General features: G+C 54.6%; 1 protein-coding gene across 1 annotated transcript in view; it reads right to left on the bottom strand.

The window, feature by feature from the left end:
• KCNAB2 (potassium voltage-gated channel subfamily A regulatory beta subunit 2) overlaps window positions 1-20,283 on the bottom strand; it is a gene marked incomplete at its 5' end in the record, with an annotated part of 112,898 nt that overhangs the window by 24,045 nt on the left and 68,570 nt on the right. Inside the window, 2 exon segments of the mRNA NM_001133242.1 lie at window positions 3,500-3,537; window positions 4,458-4,501. Of these exon segments, the coding sequence (NP_001126714.1) occupies window positions 3,500-3,537; window positions 4,458-4,501 (82 nt within the window).

The raw sequence follows: 20,283 nt of genomic DNA on the forward strand, positions 1-20,283 counted from the left end.
TCCATTTGCTCTCACAGGCCTTTCCCATGCTGTTCTTCAAAACATGAGTATTTTTTTTTTTTTTTTTTTTTTTGAGATGGAGTCTTGCTCTGTCATCCAGGCTGGAGTACAATGGCACAATCTCAGCTCACTGCAACCTCCGCCTCCCGGATTCAAGCAATTCTCCTGCCTCAGCCTCCCGAGTAGCTGGGATTACAGGCACCCGCCACCACGCCTGGCTAATTTTTTTGTATTTTTAGTAGAGATGGGGTTTCACCATATTGGCCAGGCTGGTCTCGAACTCCTAACCTTGTGATCCACTGCCTCGACCTCCCAAAGTGCTGGGATTACAGGCATGAGCCACCGCCCCCGGACCTAAAACATGACTTCTAAAGACCTCTGCTCTGTGGCCGCATCTTGGTTCATTTTACGGAGCCTTTATTTTGTGATGTTTTGGTTCCTTCCAGTATCTGGGTCCCAGACACTGAAATCAGAAGGAAGCTCAGGAGACATACAGGCCACCTCCCTGTCACCCTCATCTGGGGGGACAGGGAATCTGTCCCTACCCCAGTACAGTTACCCCACAGCTAAGCACTGGCCACAAGTGTTGAGGCAAAGAGCACCAGGTGGAACCCCCCGTGGCCAGCGGCGAGGTGAGACCCCTGCACCTGTTTATGGCCAGAGGCTCAGCTTCCTTGAACTGGGAATAGCACCTACCTCCCTGGGTTGATAGAGGATTAGGTGAGATAATAAGTGTAAGGTTCTCAGCCATTACATCTATTAAGTTTTTATTGTCTGGCTTGTCTTGAACACATGCTTCTAATGGGGAGTGTGAGGCCACAGAAAGGGCACCTAACGACGGGAGGGCTGGAGACCTGAAACCACCGTGGTGGCTCCAACAGGTGTCACGTCATCTTAGGGTTCCTAGCGCGGTCTGATCCCTTCATGGGCTCCTGTGAGCACTGGCTGAGAATGTGACGGTGTCCGACAAACTGTGGACTCTGCCCTGTGCCATGTGAGGGTGGCTGTCATTCCTGCCTCACCAGGTGGTTTGTTCCACCCCTGGGCAAGCTTTCATTTTGTCCCTGGCATGGCACAGAACTGGGCTGAGCTGCTGTTCACACAACAGCCCTGCAGATACTGCAGGGCCCAGCTGCTGCGGCCCAAAGAACAGGGGACGTCAAGCCTTTTCTGTAAAGGGCCACATAGTAAATGCTTCAGGCACTGTGGGCCAGAGAGTCTCTGTTGCAATTACTCAGCTCTGCCCTTGTGGAGTGAAAGCAGCTGCTATGTGTAAATGATGGGTGTGGCTATGTCCCAGTAAAACTTTATTTATACAAATAGTCTGCAGAGTTGATAGAGACAGGAAGTAGACTAGAGGTGACCAGGGGATGGGGCGTTACTGTTTAAGGGTGCAGAGCTCCTGTTTGGGGTGATGAAATATTTCGGAAACGGATAATGGTGAGGGTGGCACAGTATGTGAATGTACTTAATGCCACTGAACTGTAGACTTAAAAATGGTTAAAATGGCAAATTTTATGTTTCATATATGTAATAAAAAATTGAAAAACAAAAAAAGCAGTCCAGGACGGTCCTGGCTTCCCTGCTGGCTCGGACCGAGCCGCAGCACCTGAAGTGCACAAACCCTCTTCATCTGAACCGCAGCCAGGCGGGCCCCCCCTTCTAGATGTATTGATTTCTTTTTTGACACTAACTGTAGGATTAATACAAAAATTTGTCTTGCTCCTTTGCTAAGCCATTTTCACCTGCCACAACCATTCAGAACCCTGACACTGCCATCTATTTCATTCTCTGTCCTTCCAGCTTGGTGTCATCTAGAAATGACCTCCAATATCTTCACACGTGTCCATCACTGTGTTCCTGATGGAGACACTGCAGAGGCCTGGGCCAGCAGGGCTGCCACTGGGCCATTCATTAATGCTTTGAGGGTATGCCTGGTTTGCTGGTGAAAACATCATCTCGTTGGATGGGTCTAGTCTGTCTGCTTGTTTATATCTTTCCCACAAGGACATACAGGCCACCCAGCTAATATTGTTTGGAAATGAAGGTACTCCATTCTACAGAATTCTCCTATCCTGCTTTAGAAACCACATCGAAAGGGAAACGAGGCCGAGTCAGGCAAGGCTGATTCAGATTGAACCATATGGGCCCCAGGGCTCCAACTGAACCAATCTGGTGGGCTGAGGTAAGGCAATTCCTTTTGCCTTAATAACTCCAGACTTCACCCTGAGATAGCGCCTATCCAGCAACTTCAAAGCAAGGGGCAAATCATTCTATAACCAGCTATTTTCTCTCTTTTTTTTTTTGAGACAGAGTCTTACTCTGTAGCCTAGGCTGGAGTGCAGTGATATGATTTCGGCTCAATGCAACCTCCCCCTTCTGGGTTCAAGCAATTCTCCTGCCTCAGCCTCCTGAGTAGCTGGGATTACAGGCGCCCGCCACCACGCCCAGCTAATTTTTGTATTTTTAGTAGACATGGGGTTTCACCATGTTGGCCAGGCTGGAACTCCCGACCTCAGGTGAACCGCCCGCCCCAGCCTTCCAAAGTGCTGGGATTACAGGTGTGAGTCACGCACCCGGCCAGCTAGTGTCTTAAAGATAAAAGTGACCTCAAACACAAACTGTATGCATTTACATTTTGATAGAAGCAAAGCTTTCCCTTGGAAAACTGAGCAATCACAGCTAACAAGGTCTCACATCAATTCGCTCATCAATTTTTAAACGCAACCTTTCTAGTGCTAAGTAAGACAAACACGAAAACTGCTTCTTGTGCAGATGCCCAGAGCTGTCTGAGCAAATGCCACTGCACTCACTTCTGAGATGCTGCCTCACTGTCCAGAAGCACACATGTTTGGGCGTGTGCCGTCCCTGTCCTTCTGAAAGACCCAGAGGCGCTGGCGGCATACAAGCTGGCTTTTTGTTAGTGTTCACTTTCTTGTTCCACTTGTGGGGACATGAGCCCCAGCAAATACATCTGACTGTGATCCGCACGGTTCGCGGCAGCTGGGAAATGGACAGTGGATGTTGGGTGAAATGCAGATCTCGGGTTCTTCAGCTTGCAGCAACCACTGCAGGGGCTGCATTCCAAATGACCTCGACAGATAGTTACTGGAGCCTCCATGGCATGTGGGCAGCTAGGATCTGCATCCAGCTTCAGAATTTGGGAAGCATGTGCACCCTGAATTCTCCTCATTAACTGTGGAATGGGGGTCACGCGTGTGGGAAATCTGAGTCCTGAGGAGCTTAAGGGACATGCTGAGGCCCGAGGCGTCCACTGCTGGGTGATGGCACCAGACTCAGCATCCCTTCTGGCCATGGCCACCTGGCTCACCTTTTTACTCTCCCCTGGGGCAGGATGCCCTCGCAAAACAGAAAGAGGGAGGGAGGCTGCCGCGCTGGGTCCCGGGAGCACGTGCTCACTGGTCCACGCAGCAGACTTATCCATGTGCTCTGGTGAGCCTGTGCTGGGCTCTGGGGTGCTGGGAGGGCCCCATCTTACCTCATCGGTGATCTGGCCTCCGAAGGTCACCCATGTTCCTGGAAGAAGACACAGGAGCTCAAGTTAGGAACCCGGCAGGAAGCCAGATTCTCCTGTCGGTGCTCAGACCTCAGGCTGCAGGGCCCAGGGGGCAGCCACAGGTGTCCCTCTGTGCTGCTCTGTGGCCAGGGTGTCCTTAGTGTGTGTGGACACCTGGCCTTCAGAGAAAGTCCTGCCCTCTTGGGGTCACTAAACTGAGGGGACAAAAGTCTCTAGAGCAGGCTGCTGGCTATGGGTCCAGGAGGTCTGGGGCTTTTGAAATGCTTGTCAGAGCTGTACTGAGGCATGCCACAAGGAACGGCACAAGGGACGCCTCTCTGAAAACATACCAGGTCTGACAGCCGCGTCTGCGTGCTCCTGCTGGGACGGAGCGGGGAGGGCGGTGTCAGGGCAGTGGGTAGTGGTGCGGGGCGGGGTGTGTGTACTGCAGTGGGCAGTGTGAGTGTGTGGGGGGGTGTGTACTGCAGGCACAGGGCAGGTGGGGACTGCACGTTCTGGAAACAGGCCTTGCAACTGACAGGAGAGGAATAAGGGCCAAATCCAATGGTGCTCCAGGAGGGACTCATGAGCTGAGCCTGCCTTGGAAGGTAAGGTGTCTTCCTTGCACTCCTAGGGCCAGAAAGGCCTCTGATTTTGTGGTGTGGGGTGGGGACCACGTGTGGAGGGGCCCCTAGTATCCGCCTCACCTCCTCTGCTGAGACTGTGTCTCTCTCTCCCTCTATCCCAGACCCCCTCCCACCTGCATCTTTGTTGCCATGGCAACTGAACCCCCCTGAATCCTGGGCTCTGGGTGCAGCTACTCCCTGGGGTGTGCCAAGGGCTGGGCCACCCTGCCTCCCAAGGGGTGTCCAGTTCACCCCATGCCCAGCCTCCCCACAGCCTGTTTCCCTGGTGGGACGGAGGGGACCCCCACACTCACCAAGTCCCAGGCAGGAGACCCGCAGGCCAGACTTGCCCAGGTTCCTGAAAAACGAACGCCACATGAGTTCTCAGCACCCAGGCAGGACCCTGCCAGCCAGGCTCAGGTCCCACCAGGGCCAGCCCCCACCCACTCCCCCAACAGTCAATGTGTGTTTGGAGGCTCCGAAAGGCACCGGGGACCTTCAGAGAGGTGCCTCTGCTCACCCACCCCGGGGGTAAAGTGCCAACTGCCCCCGGCCCACACCATGCTGCTGGCACGGGCCCCGCTGGTGCCCAGTGGGGGTCTGCAGAGTGGTCTCGAGGACAGATGGAAATGCAGAGGGACACTGTCTGTTTTATGGTGAAATCGGGCTGGTCTCAGCCCCATGGTACCATCCATGCGGCGCCCCTTGCGGAGAAGCCCCTTCTTCCCTCCTCTCTGAGGCCACATTTGTGATTTTGTGCCTCTTCTTGCTGTGTCCAGCGACTGGGGCAGGAGATCATCCCACTTCGCCGGACCACATGGCCTGTGCATCTGTCCCTCGGGGTGCGGGGAGCTCCATGGTGGGGCTGCCAGTTCTCAAGCAAGGCCAGCCCTTCGTTTGTTACAGCCACAGCCAGGCCCAACAGCAGCGGCAGAGCCTGGCAGCGCAGGCCTCCTAACCAGGCACAGCTGCCCGGGCTCCTTCCCGGGGCCACTGAGGCACCTGCCCACTGTGGTGCATCCCAGGGTCCACAGGAACAGGCCTTGGGCCATCATGACTGCCCTTAGGAGGTGAAGGAGGGTGGCAGCCCTCTGCTGAGGACCGGCATGCCCGTATGTCCTGGCACAGGCTGCCTGAGAGCCCGCAGGGTTGCAGCAGGACAGGCGGTCCCCAGGCATCCTGTCCCTGGATCCTCCCGGGAGCCCTACGCGGCAGGAGATGCCCTACGCGGCAGGAGGTGCCCTACGTGGCAGGAGGAGCCCATGCGGCAGGAGGAGCCCTCGCGGTAGGAGTCCTACGCGGCAGGAGCCCTACGCAGCAGGCGCCTTGCTTGTCGTGACATCGATTCCCACGTTACGAGACCTGCCCAGCACGCGGAGGAGCTGGATCCCACCCAGGCAGCTGGCTGCCCGCTCACGTTCCCCACCATGATGGCATGCATCCCACCCCCAGCCTGTTTAGCAGGGTGTGATCTGCCCAGATGGTGAGGCTGACAAGTGGCCGGGTGGATCTCACAGCTGCAGCCAGGCCTTGACCCATCTGGGGTCGGATTCCACTTCCCTTGTGGGATCCAGCTGCCAGCATCTGGTCAAGGGGCAGCTGGTTCTAGGCGGTGGGGAGTGACAGCCATGAGTTACCAGCGGGTGAGGCCCAGCCTCCTGGCCCAAGGGCCCTGCATTTCCCTGGGGCCATGACACTTCTAACTTCAGAGGATGCAATGTCCTCAGTTTATCCTCTTTCCTGTCCAAGCCTGGCCCCTGGGAAGGCAGCGTGGGGCTCAAGCCTCATTCTGAACCCCGGACTTCTGACATGAGCCCACTCGGTCCCTCTCAGCCTCGGTTTCCCTGGTTATAAGGCTCCTGGACTCCTAACTCATGAGTGGATATAATACTTGTAAGTAGCTTGAAAACAGTTGAACGTGTCACCAAATTGAAGGTACTTTAAAATTGCCTAGGTTTATTTTTCAATTTCCTATTAAAACCACTCCAGCTGCCAGCCTATTGCTCCTGTAGGCAGAGCTGGGATTTTCCCTAAAGGAGCACTTAGAAAAGCTGAGTTTTCTTTCAGGAAAGGGGACGACCGGGTGGCGGCTATGGGCAGACGCTCTGAAGCCAGAGCCCAAATCCCGGTTCAACTTTCCTGGCTGGAGGACTCCGGGCATTTTATGGAGTGGCCTGACGCCTCAGTATTCTCATCTGCAGAATGGGCTCACGAGGCTGCCTTTTTCACGGTGGCTGCCATGAAGACGGGAGATCCATGAGCATAGACGGCCACAGGACACTGACTCACATGTGTCTCATTTCCCAAAGACAGCAGGAGGGTAACCTTTTCTTTATTCCAAAACAACAGACAAATCAAACAAGCTTTAACTATTACCATGTTAAAAAGGAACTGAAGTTTCCTTTTTCCTCCTTATACATTAATGAAATACTCTGATAGTACCATCTGCATTGCTGGCATGTTCCAACCCAGAATAACTCGTGTCTGTGGCTGCTGGGGAGAACAGCCTGACTGTACCACTAATACATTCTGCATGAGCCTGGTCAGTTTAGAAGTTTAGGTAATTTCCCCCATGCTGGCTAGAAAGTAACTGTGGTAAGAAATTATATAGTTGCTTAGTAGGAGTCCAATAATGAAGCAAAGGGCTGGAGGTTCTGATTAGTGCCTCTCTGCTGCTTTGGGGTCATAACCCCTTTGCAAAAACAGATAAAGCCTGGAAATACGCCCAGATACGAATGCCCTCAGAACCTTCCTTGCAACGTCTGGGTGTTCACAGAGCCCTGGACCCCACTGGTCTAGATATGTCTGGGCACCGAGAAGGGACGCCCGGCCCCCACCTCTGCAAAACCACCTCCACGAGTGACTGTGGGGAACAGTTGCTTGAAAAGGCTCTGCTGAAGGCCAGGTTGGGGCTGAAGAGAAGAGGCACCCCTTGGTTGCCAGTTTGGGGAGGGCTGGCAAAAGTTGCCCCTGCCCCTGATTCCATATCTGTTCCTATTCTGACCGGTGGGAAATGGGCCCGCTTCCCCGAGTGGGCTCTGGGTTCAGCCGCTCTTCCACCCACCACCCACAGGACTAATTTAACAAAACTAGGGCACCACGTGATGCAGCAATTACCCTGCTCAACTTGTTTCCCTGTGAAAATGATGGTATCGGTTCTGCCATCCGCTGCCAGGCCTCGGGAGAAGGGATGTGAAGGGACAGGGCGCCTCCAGGCTGAACGCTTTGTAAGCATGGCTGCTCGTGCGGGTGGGGAGCACACGTCTCAGCCGGGTCTGGACGGGGCTGCTGCGTGTGGGGTGGGGAGCACACGTCTCAGCCGGGTCTGGACGGGGCTGCTGCGTGTGGGGTGGGGAGCACACGTCTCAGCCGGGTCTGGACGGGGCTGCTGCGTGTGGGTGGGGAGCACACGTCTCAGCCGAGTCTGGATGGGGCTGCTGCCTGCTGTACTTGAAACTTCCCAGACACAGAGATCATTTCCTACCAATTTCTTCCTCATCATTGAAACCTGACATCCTAATGAAGCAGGTGGTCAACATCTCGAAATCCAAATACTGTCAGTCTTCATTAATTTGCCTCATGTCTCTCCTGGGGTCTGGAAAACGCCCAGTGAGGACTCACAGACATAACCTCTGTCGGAGGGGAGCCCGATGCCCATTGTGGAGCCCCCGGATGCTGCACACCCCTAAAAACTGCACTTCAGAATTGGGAAGGGCTGGAGCTGGAAGGCTCTGGGAAATGACAGGTCATTTTATAAAGAGGAGTTTGGGGCCTTTCATTGGAGCCACCTGGGCAGAGGACAAAACTGTGATTGGGTGAAGGGCAAGCACTGTGGCCTTGGCTAGCTGGTCGCAGAGGAAGGCACATGGGATGGCTCCTGTTAGTGCCCTGCTCGCCTGTCTGCTCTGTGCAGTGATGATCTGTTTGCACGCCTGCCCTGCTCCCAGATTCCAGGCTCCCTAAGGACAGGCTGGGCTTCCAGTCTTTGTCTTCTAATTGGAGCTGGCAGTGGCAGGGTCCCAGGGAGTGCTTGTTTGGGATGATGTTGGGGAGTAATTCAGGGGTGAGAAGCCCAGGCCCTGGGGTCAGACTCTCAGGACCAAGTGCTGGCCCCTCCCTTACTTATCAGGCTTGGCCTCCCGCCATCCCACACTGAGCATGCCTTAGGCCCTTGGGCAAGAATGTGGCGCCTGGTACTGACCACGCACCTTTAGTTTCCTAGTTACTTTTGGACTGTGCGTGTCACTGGACAGCTGTGCCTGGAGCACACCACTGGGAAGGGCCAGCTTCCCAGCGAGGAGGTCAGAGTCACAGGGAGGCTGGGATCAGGCTCCCCCTCAGTCCCTGCTGCCCCCCTCTTGCACCCTGGCTGTGGCCCTGGGACAGTCCCTGCGCAGCAACTCATGACGCAGGTACCGCATGAGTGGGATGGGAGAGGCCTGGGGTGGGGGTGCCCGATAGCACAGGCTTTGGATTCTAAGGCCCATCTCAGCCCCTGTGAAACTGCACCTCATCCTACAGGGCTACTAACCTACCTCCCGCTGTGACAGCAGCAAGGAAAGCTCCCAGGCCTGGCCAGGTATAAGGCGGTGTCTGCAACTCCATTGGAGAGATGGGGGTCCCTCGGTCAGAGAGTGCCAGGGCTGGGATTTGAACTCTGGTCCGCAGACTGCAAACCTGCCCTCAGTCAGAGAGTGCTAGGGCTGGGATTTGAACTCTGGTCTGCAGACTGGAAACCCGCCCTCAGTCAGAGAGTGCTAGGTCTGGGATTTGAACTCTGGTCCGCAGACCGCAAACCTGCCAGCCTGATGAACACCCCCCTTCACTGCCCTGTCTTGCCCTCCCTGCCTCCAGCACTCACGTGTGTGCATGCACACATAAGCACACACATGGGCGTGGTGAGCATTCATCCTCTGAGAGCCACTCCTCAATGAGTTTTAGGAGGGAAACAGTGTTAACAGCCACACTTTCCAATTACGTAGTGCCTCATGTTTAGAAATAGTCCCGCTTTTAACTCCTTTGAGATCCTAGGACTGACATAAAAGTTGCTGAAGGCAATAGGTATCTAAACCAAAAAATATACATATACATGTTTTGTTTACTCCTAGCTTTTTTTTTTTTGAGACAGGCTCTCATTCTGTCACCCAGGCTGGAGTGCTGTGGCATGATCTTGGTTCACTGCAGCCTCTGCCTCCTGAGTTCAAGTAATTCTCCCACCTCAGCCTCCCGAGTAGTTGGGACTACAGGTGCGCACCACCATGCCCAGATAATTTTTGTATTTTTTGGTAGAGACAGGGTTTCACTATGTTGGCCAGGTTGGTCTCGATCTCCTGACCTCAAGTGATCCCCCCTCCTCAGTCTCCCAAAGTGCTGGGATCACAGGCATGAGCCACCTCGCCTGGCCCTAATTCTAGCTTTTGATCCCTACTTAACAAAAGATTTAAACTCCAGAGCTTCTAGAACAGAGAATTCTATTCTGGATTGTCATTAAGCTTAGAGGATTGGACACTTTCAGCCCAGAGGTTCATTAAAGCCTATCTCACCCTCCCAGGATGCAGGGAAGGAAGAGACACGAATGTGGATGCAGGACCCCAGAGTCATCCCAGAATTCACCTCCAGAAAGGGTTGGCTTAGATGACGCGGTTTTCACATGAGGCCCAACTCTCAGGCATTGATTTTGCAGAGGTTTAAGCCACACAGCTCAGGCATCAGGATGGACTCACAATGCTTTTTAGGTTGGCACCAATACCAGCTATAAACCCAGAAGATTCCCAAATGCAATGAGAACAGTTTGTGGCTGTTTCTGAGGCTGGTGGCCTGCACTCCAGTTTCAGGTCACTGAAAAGCAGAGTTGTCCCCAGTTGGGTTCCTGTTTTGGGAAAACTTTCCCAGGAAACCTGGGAACCAGAGACCTAACTTAGCTTTTCCAGCTTCTGTAGACCACGTGTTGTGGAGACTTCCTTTATCCCTGGAGGATGGTTCTGGATGCAATCAATGCTCTGGACTCAGAGACTTACATGGAGAGTGAGGAAGGCTGGCCCCCAGAAGGGTGCCCCAGAACCCTGCTCCCGGGACCCTTGGTACAAAGCTGAGACCCTCCCTTTTCCATCCTGGGCACATTCACCCAGACTTTGAGAAAGGCCCTGGCAGGGAAGGGGAGGGAGGCCCTGCTCCTGATGTGAGTGCTCAGCATCCTCCCCACATACAAGTCACAGCACCTGGAGCCAGATGGGGGCTGAGCCCAGGTGGAGGGAAGCAAGGTGCCTGGGCTGACCATCGGGAAACTCCACATGCGGCCTGGCTGCCTGTGCCTGTGACTGCTGGAGCAAGAGTCCCGCCTGCTAGAGGAATTGTGCCCTGGGCCTGGCTCAGGTGGAGGAGGGAAGATTCATTCCATCACAGGGTTCACCCCATAGTCCCTCACTACCAAACGGATGTTTGTCATGGTGGCCTGGCTGGAAAGATATCAGACCACCCCCAGGGCATCTTGTGGGGCCTGTGTGCCCAGGGGAGGGCAGGAGGATGTTGGGGGGCCCTGTGGCCCATGCCTCAGGGTTCCCCAGGAAAAGGGAGCATTGGCGGCTTGGCTATTGTAAATGACCCTCAGAAAGAAAACCGAGGCAGAAGGAAGGAAGACAGTGCCCTCACCATCTCCCCCTGAAACTGGGAAGAAAGAAACTTAGCACTGACCAGATTCTCAACGCTGTTTCTCACCATCTACCAAGCACTAAGCACAGACCCTCCCAGCCCTCAGCACAAACTGCCCAAGTCTGACAAACGGGGATTTGCAGATTTTATGCGCTCTCGAAAGTGAGGAGGTGGGGAGTTGGGGAGGCCGGGAGGTCAGCCCCCACCCTGCAAAGCTGTGCACCCCCGTACCTATATTTCATCCCGTGCTGCTTCACGCTGCTGTCACCGGCACACGGGAGGCTCTGCACCGACAGCTGTCCCAGGCTCCGGGCCGCCATGGCCACGGCACGGAAGCGGCCTCGGGAGCCCAGGCTGGGGCTGCTGGCCGCCGGTCGGCCCAGCCGATCCTCAGGGCCCCGGCCCTTGAGGCTGTGCTCCGAGCAAACGAAGGACACCTGCATGCTGAGGCCGGGTGCTCAGATCCTGGCTGCGTCCCCTGTCCCCTTGGGCTCAGGAGCCATCTGTCCCCTAGAAACTCTTCTCCTCCGACCAGGACGAGACTTTATCCAGAAGCCAAGAAAGCTGCAGGCGTTCCTTGAGGAGCGAGGATTTCCGAAGGCAACGGTGGGGAAGGCTGCACAGCTCCAAGGGAGAGAGTCACATTTCCAGGCCCGAGCTACAGAAGACCTGCTCGAAGCGCGGCTGGAGGTTGAGGGGTGTGCATTTTCTCTTCCCCTCACATCTCTCTTGTCTCTGCAGGTCCTTCCTCTCTCGCCACCCTCATCCAGCTCTGGCTGCCCAAGTCCTCAGCCCTATAGTCTCCAAAAGTGTTGGGCAGGGCAGGGCTGGGCTGTGAGTTACTCCTGATGATGAGTGACAGGTGATGAGCACACCCGCCTTCCTTGGACCGGAGAAGGGAGGGGTCTCTCTGGTGTTGCTTGTGGAGCCGGAGGTGATAGCCTGGGGGGCTGCGCAGGGCTGCTGTGACTGCTCTCCTGGGGCAGCGGCTCAGGGGGTCTTGGGGAGCAGCTGCTTCTCGGGGCTTCTTGAGTCTTTCCGAGGGGGCCTGGGATCCAGCTCCTGGCTCTGTGCGCCGTGGGCGGCTGAGGCTCCCACCAAGTCAATGAGGCGACCAGGGAGAGGCGCGGGCAGCGTCTGGCCATTCATTATTAATGAAGCAGGATGCACGAGCCGCCTGCCTTGGCTGGTCCCCCGAGGCCATTGCTGGCTGCTCTGGGCTGACAGCTGCTGAGCCAGGACTGGCCTGAGGCCTGGACAGGCACTGCAGCCAGGGTGGACTCTGCGGGCTGGATGTCTGAGCTTGTAGGCAGCCAGCTCCAAGCAAGGCAATGCCTGCTCCGGTCACAGCCTCCCTGGCACATGCCCAGCGGCACCTGCTTGGGGTTCTCCCTCTGGAGAGTGGGGTATCCGCTGGGGGATTGGCACAAGGAGAAGCAACATCACCAGAAATGTGAAGAAGCCACTGTGTCTTGATGATTATGACACAGATGGCCCAAGGAAGGAAATGCGGGGGTCAAAGGGACAGAGAGGTTCCAACACTCCCAGTAAAACTTAGGTTACAGCAGATGCTCAATAAATACTCTGCAATCAGTGAGTGAATGGTTGAATGAAGCAAGCCCCTGCCCTACTTTACTTCATCCTCTTCAGCATCCGGAGGGGCTGGCTCTGCCCTCTGATCCCAAGTGTCCCCCTCACACCCTGCAGGTGGACCCTGGCCAGAGCTGCCTTCTGGGCCCCCTCTTGTCCTGCCAGGAGGTACTAAGGGCACTGGAAGGTGGTGGGGTGACAGGGGATAGGCAAACCTGTGCACAGCCCACCCCTCCTTGAGGCTGGACCCCAGGATTCAAAGGCCACAGCCCTGGCCTCCCGGGAGCTCATGGGCTGCTGAAGAGGCACAGATGGCAACCATTCCACCTTTGGCCCCTACCTAGGGCTCAGGTTAAGTCTTTTGCCCCCTACCCTTCTCCCTACTTGGAGGCTCTTTATAGAGTGTGACCAGCAGCAGATCTTAGCATCCCTACTTCCCCTAAATGTGCAAAGCCAGGGCCAAGACGGAATTTGCTCAGACTATCTCACAGAATTTTTCAACAGCCCCCTTCCCTATTTATAAAAAGGATCACATTGATTTGTTCAAAGAGCCTCTGGGTGCCTACTGTGCATCACGAGGCACCTGCTCTCATGGCGCTCACCGTCTAGGACAGGGCTGTTCAACATCTGATCATGTCAGGGGAGCTTATTACAAAGGCAGGGTCCTGCGCGTCCCCCTGACCTATGGAATCAGCAGCTCTGAGGCCCAGCCCGGAAGGCAGTGTTCAGCCCAGAAGGCAGTGTTTCTACCAAGAGCTTCGAGTGGTGCTACGCATGCTGGCCTAGTGAGACGTGGAAATCCTCTACCTCTTCCTTACACATTCTCTGCACTCTGGCAAACCATCGGATCCCACAATGGCTGGCACCATCGGATCCCACAACGGCTGGCATCTTACTATTCCCCAGGGGTGTTCTTACCCCAGTGATGCACGTTAAGCAGCACAGAGTTAAGTGAGACTCACAAGACTTTTAGTCACCAAGTGTAAAATGTCATCGGCCTCACCACATGACCAGGCAATCCCCCTGCTAGCTAAGTCCTCAAAGAACTGAAAACATATGCCCACAAAAACTTCAACACAAATGTCCACAGCAGCCTTATTCACAACAGCCCCAAACTGGAAACAACCCAAACACCCATCAACTGACAAATGGAGAAACAGGATGTAGCCCTCTCCAGACAATGAAGTGTTATTCAGCCATAAAAAGGAAGGAAGTGTCCAGTGTGGTGGCTCACGCCTGTAATCCCAGCACTGTGGGAGGCTGAGGTGGGTGGATCACCTGAGGTCAGGAATTTGAGACCAGCCTGGCTAACATGGTGAAAACCCGTTTCTACTAAAAATACAAAAAATTAGCTGGGTGTGGTGGCACACACCTGTAATGCCAGCTACTCAGGAGGCTGAGGCAGGAGAATTGCTTGAACTCGGGAGGCGGAGGTTGTAGGAGCCGAGATTATGCCACTGCACTCCAGCCTGGGCGACAGAGCAAGACTCTGTCTCAAAAAGAAAAAAAAGAAGTAGTGGCACAGGCATGGATGAACCTTGAAAACATGACGCTAAGTTAAAGATGGTCATGAAAGAGCACGTATGATTCCATTCATATGAAATATCCACGGTAGCTCACGCTTGTAATCCCAGAACTTTGGGAGGCTGAGGCGGGTGGATCGTGAGGTCAGGAGTTTGAGACCAGTCTGGCCAACATGGTGAAACCCCGTCTCTACTAAACATAAAAATAAAAAATTAGCCGGGCGTGGTGGCGGGCGCCTGTAATCCCAGCTACTCGGGAGGCTGAGGCAGGAGAATCGCTTGAACCCAGGAGGTGGAGGCTGCAGTAAGCCGAGGTTGCGCTACTGCACTCTAGCCTGGGCGACAGTGAGACTCCGTCTAAAACAAACAAACAAACAAAAATCCAAATAGGCCAATCCGTAGAGACAGAAAGCTTGGTGGTTGCAGGGCGTGGGAATGGGGAGTGGGAGTTGAAGGGTATGGGGTTCTTTCTGGGGTTGATGAAAATATCCTAAAATTGTGGCAATGTTTGCACAGCTCTGAATACATGAAAACTGCTGAATTGCAATTAATTCCATATAATTGCATTAAATGAATTGTATGGCACGTGAATTATATTTCAATAAAGCTGTTCCCATCTCCCCAAAAAAAGTCATCTGCCTGAAAACTCTCTGGGCTTCTGTTCCTGCTGTTCCCTGTGGAAGTGCCCTTCCTGTTGCTCTGCCTTTGAACTCGGAGTCACTTTTGACATCAGCTCAGACAGTGTGTGTGCGCTGTGAAGCTAGGCCCCCAGCACGAGTAACCCCTCCCTTCTCCAAGCGCCACTGACCATGTTCTTCCCAGGGACACAAAGGGGTGGGGAGCAGTTTGCATGTGGTCATCTTGGTGTCTCCACCGTCCAGCACCATGTCACGTGCCCAAAAGCTTTCAATAAATATTGGATCAATGGATCCAGGAAAGACTAACTTATGTTCCTTATGATATGATACTAAGGGACACAAACAGCTGCTAGACAAATGCCCACGTACTGGGGGAATGGCGTTTCCTAGCTCACATTGTGTTCTTTTTTGAGAACCCAAGGTAGAAATTTTAGAGACACTGGACTTTTTTTTTTTTTTTTGAGACGGAGTTTCACTCTTGTTGCCCAGGCTGGAGAGCAATGGTGCAATCTCAGCTCACTGCAACCTCCACCTCCCGGGTTCAAGTGATTCTCCTACCTCAGCCTCCCGAGTAGCCGGGATTACAGGCATGTGCCACCGTGCTTGGCTAAATTTTGTATTTTTAGTAGAGACAAGAGTTTCTCCATGTTGGTCAGGCTGGTCTTGAACTCCCGACCTCAGGTGATCTGCCTGCCTTGGGCTTCTAAAATGCTGGGATTACAGGCGTGAGCCACCGCGCTTGGCTGACACTGGACTTCTAAGCAATCACTGGGTTTCTTCTTTGCTGGAAAGTCTGTATAAAACACACAGCCCTCACCAGTCACTGCCTGGTCATCTAGTGGGTGAATTTGGTATTTTATTTTTACCACCAACTTATTTTACTAACCTACCCTTATTTTCCATTTTCCCCATATTTGCTATTATTTATTTAAAAAGTTTCATGGTAGCAGATTAATTTAACAATGTCACCTACAATCCTTTTTGGAATAAGGTGGGGTGGAGGGTAATTTTAAAAAGAATTCAATATAATTTTTGCATTATGCACATTATATTATGTTATAATCTGTGAACATTGGTGGCAGAGATGATTACTCTGTATCAGTGGGTGTTACCTGGGAGGGGTTTTGTTCCCCAGGGAACACTGGGCAGCATAGGGAGGCATTTTTGGTTGTCCCAACTGGGCAGGAGGTGCTACTGGCAGTAGGCAGAGGCCACGGATGCTGCCCCACGACAGAGAATTGTCCAGCCCAAGTGTCAGTGGTGCCAAGGCTGAGGAGGCCTGCTCTGTTATCAACCAGCATCTGGGGTGGTGTCTCCTTGATCACAGCGTCCAGACAAGGGAAGCCTGGAACATTCATGTGTGGGGACACGCCTGGCCCGGTGCTGGGATTACAGGCGTGAACCACCGTCCGGCCCGGTGCTGGGGTTACAGGTATGAGCCACCGCCCGGCCCGGTGCTGGTAGGCTTTGGTCAGAGGCATGGAGCGTGGCTGGTTGACGTCAACCTACAACCGATTTCTGGTTCTTTTTCTGTCTCTTCGGTACCTGCTGTTGATAAGATGGAGCAGCTATAGCTCTTGCTGTGATTCATTGGAGGGAGGCCACCCCCCATTAAAAGCTCTGCTCTGTGTCCCTGGAGTGCACCACAGACAGCATCCCTGCAGCGGAGGCTTCCAGCTCAGTGCCTGGGGTCCACTAGTCCCCCTTGGGCCTGGAGAGGCCAGAAAGCTGAGGCCGGCCAGCTCCTCCCCGACAATGTCAACAGGCTCACAGTGGAAGTGGGCAGATGCCTTCTCATGCACAGAACGAGGCCCGTGGAAGGCTCAAGGCCTGGAGAAGGTTTTAGATATGGCTTTTTTTTTTTTCTTGAGATGGAGTCTTGCTCTGTCGCCAGGCTGGAGTGCAGTGGCGCAACCTTGACTCACTGCAACCTCCACCTCCTGTGTTCAAGCAATTCTCCTGCCTCAGCCTCCCGAGTAGCTGAGACTACAGGCATGTGCCACCAAGCCCAGCTAATTTTTGTGTTTTTAGTAGAGACGGGGTTTCAGCATGTTGCCTAGGATGGTCTCGATGTCTTGACCTTGTGATCCGCCGCCTGCCTTGGCCTCCCAAAGTGCTGGGATTGCAGGCGTGAGCCACCGTGCTTGGCCTGACGTGGCTTTTAAAAGCACAGCCTCCAGCAGCTCCTCCGAGAGTGAGACTGAGGGTCTGCATCCTGCAGAGACCGCCTTGTCCATGCTGAACGGAGTGTGGTTTACACCCAAAGGTGGCTTCTTGCCCAAGGAAGGGCAGAGGATGTTGAACAGTTGAGGGGCTGCCCCAAAGGAGCAGTTTCTAAGAACAAAGGGAGGCAGGGCCGGTGGCCTTCCTGGAGGAGGAGTGCACCGGGAGAGTAAGAGCTGAAGACCCCATAGGGGCTAAGTGCTGTGAGTGTGGCTTCCTCCAGCTGGGGCATGAAGCAAGGGTCCTTGGGAAACGCCTGAGCCACCCGTGTTCAAGGCCAAGTCGGCCAGCAGGAGAGCGGGTCAGCGGTGCCTGGGAGTATGGTAGGGCTCCAGGGAGAAGGTGGGCTCCATGTGGAATTCCAGGAGTGTCTTTCTCCTGAGAGCAGGGACAGGAGGGCAGATGGCGGGAGCCTGTGAGGCAGCAGCAGGTTCTGTGTCTGGAGTAGGGTGACTCGCTGGCCTTGCCAGAGGGCGCATCAGATGGTGGGGACTTGACACGGAGGGACGGTGGGAGGCCGAGGGAAGCAGGAGGCCACAGGACCGAGGACGGGACGTGTGAGCCTTGCCCAGAGCGCACATCCCACTGGCGGGGCCCATTCTGCGGTTGGGCTGAGTGGACTGTGCTTGAAGCTGCAGGTGACACTAGGACAAGGCCTCCTGCAGGCCATGTGTGTGCTTCCCGGGAACCGGCTTTACACGGTCTGCAAAGCCAGTTCCTCCTCCTTCCTCTTGCTCACCAGGACCTCATGGCCCCACTCACTTCCAACTCTAGGAGCCCAGAAAGGGGACAGAGGCCTGCGGCTGTGAGATGGCCGGCTCTGCTCTGAGTTGCTGCTGTTTCCCATGCAACTGTCCAGCCCCAAGCAAGCATCTCTCCTTCCCTTCCTCCTTCCATCCTCAGAAGCACCCTTTGAGACATAACAAGACCAACAACAATGACCACGGTGCCAGCACATGGGTGGTGCTCCCTCTCTTTGCTTGTCCGAAGAGCCTCTAGGGGCAGATGCCCCAAACCTCCAGGAAGGGGCCTGGGGATCTGTAGTGTAACAGGTATGGCTGGGCACAGTGGCTCACGCCCATAATCTCAGCACTTTGGGAGGCCAAGATGGGTAGATCACTGGAGCCCAGGGGTTCCCAGCTAGCCTGGGGAACCTAGTGAGACTCATCTCTACAAAAAGTACAAAAATTAGCTGGGTGTGGTGGTGCGCGCCTGTGGTCCCAGCTACTAGGGAGGCTGAGGCCGGAGGATTACTTGAGCCCAGGAGGTTGAGGCTGCAGTGAGCTATGATTGCACCACTGCACTCCAGCCTGGGCGACAGATCAAGGCGCTGTCTCAAAACAAAAAACAACAAAAAACAGGAAAAACAGGTATGGCCTGTGATTCCTGCGGCCAGGCCAGCTCCAGAAACACCTAGCACATCATCAATCGGTTACAAGGCAACCACCCAGTGTAGGAGTTTGGGTCTCTGCCTTTCCTCCCACCTCTCCTGCAGCAGCCCTGTGGGGGAGGGAAGGGCTGTTCTGTCCCTTTAGGGAAGCCGAGGCTGGAGAGGCTGGGGCTGCAGACGGATGCTGTTTCCAGGCCTGGGATGATCATGACCCCCAAGGCTCCAATGTGGTACCCGCTGCCAGGAAAAGCCCTCCCAGCCCCGACCCAGGCCCCACACAACTGCCAGCCGTGGTCCTGGGCAGGCCCTCAAGGAGAGCACTGGGCCTGCCAGCTGGCTTTCTCCCAGCCCCTGCGTCTGGCCCGGCAGCTCTTCCAGAATGACTGGCTGCTCGCCTCCCTCCCTCCTCCTGTCCCTTCCTGATGCCTCCACCCCTTGTCTGTGCGGCACTGAACTGCATCTGTAAGTGTGACTAGGTGCATGAGTGAGACCTCAAGATGGATAGACAGGGGACAGTCCAGGTGCCTGGACAGCTACTGCTGGGTGAGAAGGTCCCTTTTCCAGGGACGGGAAGGGCCTGCATTTCTCTCCCACAAGGAGCCAAGCCTGGAGCTTTGAGTTATGTCACCTGGAGCTTATTTAGTCCTCAGGACAATTCTGATGTAGTGATCCTGGTCTCCACTTTCCGGGTAAGGAAATCGAGTCATGGAGAGGCTAGGGGACTTGTCTGAGGTCACACAGGTAGCCGGTGGGAGCCCGGGTTCCTCCCAGGACACTCAGGGATGTCCCCACAGGCTCAAGGTGTTGAGTCAATCCTTGGGGCCTGTGGCAGGTTGAAATGTGTCCCCAAAAGACAGTTGAGATCCTAATTCCTGATACCTGTGAGTGTGACCTTATTTGGAAACAAGGTCTTTGCAAATGTAATCAAGTTAGGATGGGATGGTCCTGGATTAGGGTTGGCCTTCAATCCAATGACTGGGTTTTTGTTTTTTGCTTTTTGTTTTTGAGGCAGGGTCTTGTTCTGTCACCCAGGCTGGAGTGCCAGTGGTGCGATCTCGGCTCACTGCAGACTCTGCCTCCTGGGCTCAGTTATCCTCACTTCAGCCTTGTGAGTAGTTGGGATCACAGGCACTCACCACCATGCCTGGCCATTTTTTGCATTTTTTGTAGAGATGGAGTTTTGCCACATTGCTCAGGCTGGTCTTGAACCCCTGGACTCAAGCAATCCACTTGCCTCAGCCTCCCAAGATGCTGGGATTACAAGCATGAGCCACTGTGCCTGGCCATGACTGGTGTTCTTATAAGGAGAGAGAGATTTGGAGACAGAGGCCCACAGAGGGAAAATGGCCATGGGATGGCAGAGGCAGAGATTGGAACGATGTGGCCACAAGCTGAGGAATGCCCAGGACTGCCGGCACCACCAGAAACTGGGGGAGGCAAAAAGGACCCTCCCTGGGGCCTTCGGAGGAAGTGTGGCTGTACCTGGCCTTTGGAATTCCGGCTCTCAGAACTGGGAAAGAAAAAGCTTCTGTTGTAAACCACCCAGCTTGTTACAGCAGCCTCGGGAAAGTAAAACAGGATCTTTCCCAAGACGGACTCCGTTCCTCGGGGACCCCTCTTTCCCAGGACACACTTGGTCTTGTAGACAGGTTAACTTGCCATCCCCGCTGGCCTCTGCTGTTTTTCTCCTGCCCTCAGTGCCCTCCTTCCCGCCTGTCCTTTAAGACACACCTGGATTCCCAGCTCTTCCAGGAAGCCTTCCCTGGCTGGCCCAGCTGGAAGTGATGGCCTATGGTTAACTGAGCAACTACAGTCTGCTCAATGAACTTGGCAACCAACCAAGTACTTCCTGGTGAACCTGAGCTTGTGGTAAGAGCCTGGGATCTAGAGTCAGAAAGCACAGGAAATCAGGACTCCTGCCCTGCCAGGAGTTCATGACCAAGGGTCAGTGCCCAAGGACTGCAGAGGCTCCCTGCCATCCACATCTGGACTGCAGAGAGAGCCTCAGACCAGCTTCCAGTCAGTCCTGTCTTCCCACCATCTAGGACGGAGCCAGAACGAGACATGTGCTTTGGAAAGTAGATTAAGACCAAGACCACGCAGCGCCTTCCGACCTAAACTCACAGAG

The sequence above is a fragment of the Pongo abelii genome, chromosome 1 (genome assembly GCF_028885655.2).
Source record: "Pongo abelii isolate AG06213 chromosome 1, NHGRI_mPonAbe1-v2.0_pri, whole genome shotgun sequence".
In the NCBI taxonomy this organism is placed as follows: Eukaryota; Metazoa; Chordata; class Mammalia; order Primates; family Hominidae; genus Pongo; species Pongo abelii.